The following is a 6,331-nucleotide window of genomic DNA, read 5'->3' as shown; positions in this document are numbered from 1 at the left end:
GTATATTGAAAATATTGGGAAGGTGGAGGATGATATTACTTAGTGAATGCCAGTATCTGTTCCAAAATCTATGATCATTAAGACTAAATACCAAGATGAAACATTAGTTAGTTATAAACTGTAATTCTTGCAGAGTACCTAAACAGAAGCTTAAAACAACTTGTTTCGACGGCTCTTCTCTTAAGGTCACGAAAGTATTTCAATAGTTCTTTCTTTACCCTTCCGCGTCTTAAAAGTACAACGCTTAAAGATGTATAAAAACAAGTCTTAGAAAATATCCCACTTTATTCAATACAGAATTTCATATTCCACTAAATCAAACCAAACATAACAAAGTGGACAAAAATATCAACTTATTTTTCAAAATATGCTCATACTTTCTAGTCAATTTGGCTACAATCAAATGGCAAGAAATATTCAACATGGCACATAGGTATTATAAGTGCAAAAATAACGGAATAGATGCAGAAAGTTCGAGTGCGACAGTTTAGCAGACAAACCTGTGGAAATATTGTTTGTCGTCATTTCTTCGTAAAAAAGAGAAATTAATATTGGAATAAAAAAACACGTGAATCCACTTAAAAAAGAAAGTTATCCTTTAGTATATTTTCTTATTTTACGCAGTTTCTTACCACTATCTGCAATGAAACTAAACAACCCAGAAAAATATTTTTTTATTCTTGCAAAATTGTCTATCCCTTAATGATTTGTTACAGATAATAAACAGATAAATAAAGATGTAAAAAACTTAATTGAAATATAAAAAGTTGTCAAAACACTCCAATTAACAAAAATACTAGCATAATATTAATGTCTACTATGCATTATTCAAAAACTTGTTTGGATTTCACAAACATCAATTGCTTCCATTTCTACTCAGGTCAGTACAACAAGTATTTATTTTGCCCATAAAATATTGACAAAATTCCAGAACAGGTTACTCAGAAATTACGAATAGAACAAAATTCCAAGAAAAACTCAAATCAGGGCATCAGAAAAATGTCTTAGCTTCTGAGCTGTTACGTTATAACCAGACGAAGAAATGACGAAACAAAACTACAAACTGACTTAACAAAAAACAGAAAACAAATTTTTCACGGCGACAATGGAACGTGGTATCCAACAATAAAAATAAAAAACTAGGCAAAAAAGAATTGAAAAATAAACGTTATACCCTAGCCATACTGTAGTCGCACTTCTCGAAAAACAAATTAGCGAAGAATAATGCTCAGTACTCTTACTCTTGCTCCGTATTTCGTACTCTTCGTTGATTTCAACGTCATCCTTGCAATACATATGATGACAATTTAATTAGCAAGAAGAAAAGATGTGAAATTAGAGACAGTTTGAAGGGTATGCAAGCACTAAAACGATTTCTTTTATCGGATTCAGTATATAGTTGGAAAAACTGAAGTTCCAATTTTCCATCTTTCTTGTTTTAATAAATTTGCCTTCAACCTTGGCTCGGATTGGTTAATACGTAAATATTGCAGTTGAAAGTTAACTGCCCAAATTAGATAGTAGGGAGTACGTTATTTGCGCAGTCGTCGTAAGTAAGTCTGATTTTCTTAGAAGAGTGACTATAGTGCGGCTCCCGCATCAAACAAGAGATAACTACTTCACTAACAAGAAGTACTCTACTACCCCAACAGACCCCACGAATAGAAAACCCATCAATTTCCACATAGAGTTTACTGCAACAAGTAGAGAGGTTATTATCCTTAATAAATCTTTCCAAGGAATATCTCTCCTTTTAAAATCTTTTATTTCAGGATTTTCAAGTGCATGAAAACATTAAGCGTAATTGAACAACAGGTTCAGAGGGTTGTGCGAATCATTGAAAGTAATAGCAAGTGCTCAGAAAAAAAATAAAATAAAGAGCGTGACTTCACAACGATTTACGTATTTTATTAACTAGTATTTTTTTGTAAATGCAAGTTTATACTCGTATGTAATACAAGTATGTAAATACAAGAACTATTTTAAAATTACTGAATATCAACCAAGAAATTTGCTACTTTGAAATGCAGATTATATGCTTTGCAACAAACTTAGACAATGAGACAAAGATACTAACTTCCGTTGAGAGCTTGATTCTAATTCAACATATTCAATTTAGGGCTTCCATCATTGGAGTGGTAGCCTTAAAACTTGCTGTGCCTAAACTATGCTGTGACAAAACTTGCTGTGACTAAACTGTGCAATACAATAATAACTTATGTTCTTTGGGAAACCCCAAAATTCGAAAAAAAATAATAGGCGAAAACAGTTGAACTGCATGAAAGTTAAAGAGGTTTTGGCACTCATAGTACAAGCCCTGAGATCTAAGGGAGGGGGGGGGGCTGATCGGAATGTCCACCAAGCTTCTCGTACAAGATTATCATAATAAGTCATTAATGAACCTTTAATCACTATACACGAAAGTTGTGAAACATGTCAATTCTTGGATGGATGTGTTGTTAAAGTTTAGTTTACTGTTTGTTCATAATACCAAAGTAAGTTAAAAATCTGTATTCGAGCAAAAATGGGGAGAGGGGAGAAGATTAATCCCTACAAGGATATCAATGTCATGACACCAAACACTTTAACAGCCTACTTAAAAGCAGCAGTCTGTAAGTATTCCACAGCCAAGCCTTGAAATAAATTTTGCGAAAGACAAAATTACTATAACTATTTTGTGTATTAAACCAAGAATGGTAATGAGGGGAAGCAAAATAAGTGTAGGATGATTCACAGCCTAAAGGTAAGACTTATTAGATATAACCTCTCTATCTTCTTGCAGATGATATATAGATATACGACGACGACGATTATATACACCTCCTCTAAGGCCACAACTGTTCATTAGAAAATTGCTTTAAAATATTCTCATAGCCAAACAACAGTCTTGAACATTAAAGAAAAGAGAAAAATCCTCTCCAGACAAAAAACCATTGTCTATTATTCCTAAGGATTCGTTATAGTTGTTTTTCATTCAGACTAGTTTCAATATTTTCTTAAACAATTAAACATAGGTTGAACTTTTTTTTAGGTATAGAGTTCACCATCTCTGTACAGGGCGTCATTGGGTACACCATCAACTTCAATTCTAAGCGCAGGGATTAGAAATAAAGAAATTCTTTCAAGACCGTATCCAGGGGGGTTAGGGGGTTTGACCCCCTCCCACGAAATGTTTGTCCGGCATGTAAGAACGTAACAAAAACGAATATAAAGATATTTTTGATGTGTTTTTTTGTGCCCCCCCGAAAAAAACCCTTTCGTCCCCCTCCCCCCCCCCGAAAAAAACCCTGACTCCTATCATAAATAATTTGCTTTCAATTAGACAATCAAACGTTAAACAAATCTACACCCAGGTATTTCTTGGGCATAAGAAAAAAAAACGAATAAAAAAAAAACTAATTATAAAACTAAAAGCTACACGTGTAGAAATATCTCTATAGTTCAACTGCAACAAGGCATCTGCTTCGGGAATGAGAGGCTTGAGTCCAATTTAAGTTGATTTTAATTAAACATTTTTTATAGCGAGTTCAAAGGGCTGTTTTATCGCGTGATATGAATTAAACGGCTGAAAAAATGAAAAATGTTTTTCTTGTTGCCAGAGGGGATTACATGTTTTCCCTAAGACTCTTACGTGAATTGACCTTGCCCTATCATAACACACGCTATATAAAACTTTAGCACTTCAAAGTGATTCAAGCTCATTTTGTGGCTTCGGTACAAAAGTTGAACAAAACAAAAATTGAATAAATAATATCCTAGGCACATAGAATTACAACAAGCCAAATAATGAAACTTAAAACATATAGTAGTCATCCGACAGAAATGCACGACAGCTTGTACTCCCGAGTGCAAATGGAAATAGAGACGAAGAATCAAGAAAAGAGTAGTTTACACAGTACTAAACTGCTGAATTAAATTTTTACCGAAATGTTCAATCACATAGTCATGGTAATACATCATAATACAAAGGGGCTGACCCAATATTATCCCCAACCATACGAACACATTACCAATACGAGGGCCAATCTTCCTTTCAATCCATAAGGATACTATAGACATTGGAATCTAAAACATAAAAATAAAAATGGTTAGAAATCAAAGCCTGTTTCACTCATGATACAATTAACGCTTCAGTTTATTCCAAAGATATATTAAATTCAAGTATAATGCAACAGACAAGACATTGTACAGTTTCTATTTTCTGAGATCACGAGATTCATTAGATGTAGTTATTAGTTTTATAACAATTACTTCTGTCCATTAACTTAAAGCATTCGGTGTCCGAAAAAATGTAATCAAGTACCAACAACTGCTAACAAGACAATGCCTTGGTCCATCCATAAAAATCTAGATGTACATGGATTAATCCAACAATAAAAATCTGCAGAAAATACGGTTTATATAATTAGGTCATCTCATAAATAAGTTGATTAAGAGTGATGGCATGAACGACAAGGGCGAAAAGAATCTTGGTGTTTTATAATATATTCAAAATAACAGTAATGAAAAAGAACAGAAAATTAGGCTGCTGCTTACATCTTACATCATGTTTTTTAACCTTTTGTTCAATGTGCTTCAATTGCTTTAAATTATCATTATTCGATTTGAATCGCCTTTGTTGAAATGGATTAACTGGTAATTTCACAGTACTGGTTCAGACAAAAATGGACTAAGCAATGCATCTAAGGAAAAAGCTATAAATCCAAATATATAATGAAAAACATAACAATAGAATACAAAAAGAAAACAAAAATTCAGGTTATGTAACGCTTCTAACTTTCTGCAGGGGGAATAACAATTTTGCAGTAGTTGCTTCCTGTTTTCCAATTAAGGAGGGTATGTACTCCCTTAAGCCAAAAACTGGAGAGCTTTTTTAACTGAGTATATTTTTCCATGAAGAACTGTCGACTCACCAAATACTTTATCCACTAAGGCTCACAAGGCCTTTGATCATGTTCAACACATTTTTACTCCGAAGTTTAATTACAGATAATCATATTTTTCTTGGACGATTACAATAACAAAAAGTTTAATAGACATTAAAATCTGAAATTTTGTGTTTGTGTTAACATTGGCTAACAAATTTATTACCTCCTCCTTTTTCTAGAGGAGATTAATACTATCCTGACAGTAGATTAAGGAGTAAACTCGATATTCACAAAAAGAGAGGAGAAAAGAGATAGTTCAAGCTTAAAGTTTAAATACCACCATCCTCAATTCAATTAAATAAAAAAAGTGGTTTTAACCGGAAGTAAGAACCAACATTAAAACTTAAAACGAACGGAGATTATTATGACTCAACCCTCCCTCTCTACGCTAAAGTCTGAAAGTCTTGTGTTGAGCAGTGTTTATTGAAAAATTGTGGCAAAAGTCAAACTTTAGCGTAAAGAACGAGGGCTGATGAACATACAGCCCCTCTCATATATGGGATAATTTCTGTTTGTTTTAATGTTACTCCTTACTTTTAGTTGAAAAACTTGTTCTTATTTAATTTCTGACCGTTCTTCATATTATGCCATGAAATCCCATCCCCCCCCCCCCGTGTGAAATTTTTCCTGGAGAATTCCCTCAAAATCTCCTTCACAGAGAAAATTCTCTTACGCAGACCCCCCCCCCTAAAAAAAAATCCGTATATTTCCGAATAACATAAAAAGTATATTTGAATAATCGGAAATTGAGAAACTTACAACCTTTTCCCCAGAGGCTAAGAGGTGTCTAGTCATTCCCAAAGGTACAGTTATTGGATCTTTGAACAATGCTGAATCAGAATTTGATCAGATAGGTACCTCAAAATTTGATCAGATGTCTTTGGGGAAAAAGGGACATGGGAAGGGCTAATTACCCTCAAATGTTTTTGATTACTTAAAATGGCCACTAGAACTTCTGTTTTCCGATCAAATGAGCCCTCTCCCGATCTTCTAGGATTACTGGTTCGCTAAAATCACCCCTGGAAAAAAATAACAAACGAATAAACACGCATCCGTGATCTTTCTTCTGGCGAAAAATGCAAAATCCCTAATTTTTGTATATAGGAGCTTGAAATCTATATAAAAGCGTTCTCGGATACGCTGGATCTAGTGGTGTGATTTTGACTAATTTTCCATGACGTTAGGGGATATTTCTCCCCGTTTTCAAAAATCAGGCAAATTTCCTCAGGCTCGTATATTTTGATGGGTAGCATTAAAAGCTAGTCTTTTAATTTTTTTTTATCAAAATGATGTTTTTAAAAGTTTCGGTTACTATTAAGCCGAGTCGCTCCCTACCTTACAGTTCGTTGCAACGGACCGTGTGATATGTATTACAGTGACTAAATTTCCAATTTTCACGTTGG

At 33.8% G+C, this 6,331-nt stretch overlaps 1 protein-coding gene across 3 annotated transcripts in view; it reads right to left on the bottom strand.

Annotated features, from left to right (window-relative positions):
- Positions 1-3,290: 3,290 nt before the first annotated feature.
- The window catches only part of mdy (diacylglycerol O-acyltransferase), a 180,090-nt gene continuing 177,049 nt past the window's right edge, over positions 3,291-6,331 (bottom strand). For all 3 annotated transcript variants that reach the window (XM_089100065.1, XM_089100066.1, XM_089100067.1), the window contains exon 13: positions 3,291-4,065. In XM_089100065.1, coding sequence (XP_088956191.1) covers positions 3,889-4,065 — 177 coding nt within the window. In that variant the 3' untranslated portion in view covers positions 3,291-3,888. The remainder of the gene's footprint in view (positions 4,066-6,331) is intronic.

The sequence above is a fragment of the Artemia sp. Qi Xiang Cuo genome, chromosome 14 (genome assembly GCF_049724085.1).
Source record: "Artemia sp. Qi Xiang Cuo chromosome 14, ASM4972408v1, whole genome shotgun sequence".
NCBI classification, from domain to species: Eukaryota; Metazoa; Arthropoda; class Branchiopoda; order Anostraca; family Artemiidae; genus Artemia; species Artemia sp. Qi Xiang Cuo.
The sequence above is the reverse complement of the archived record's forward strand: the minus strand, read 5'-3'. Positions and strand labels throughout refer to the sequence as shown.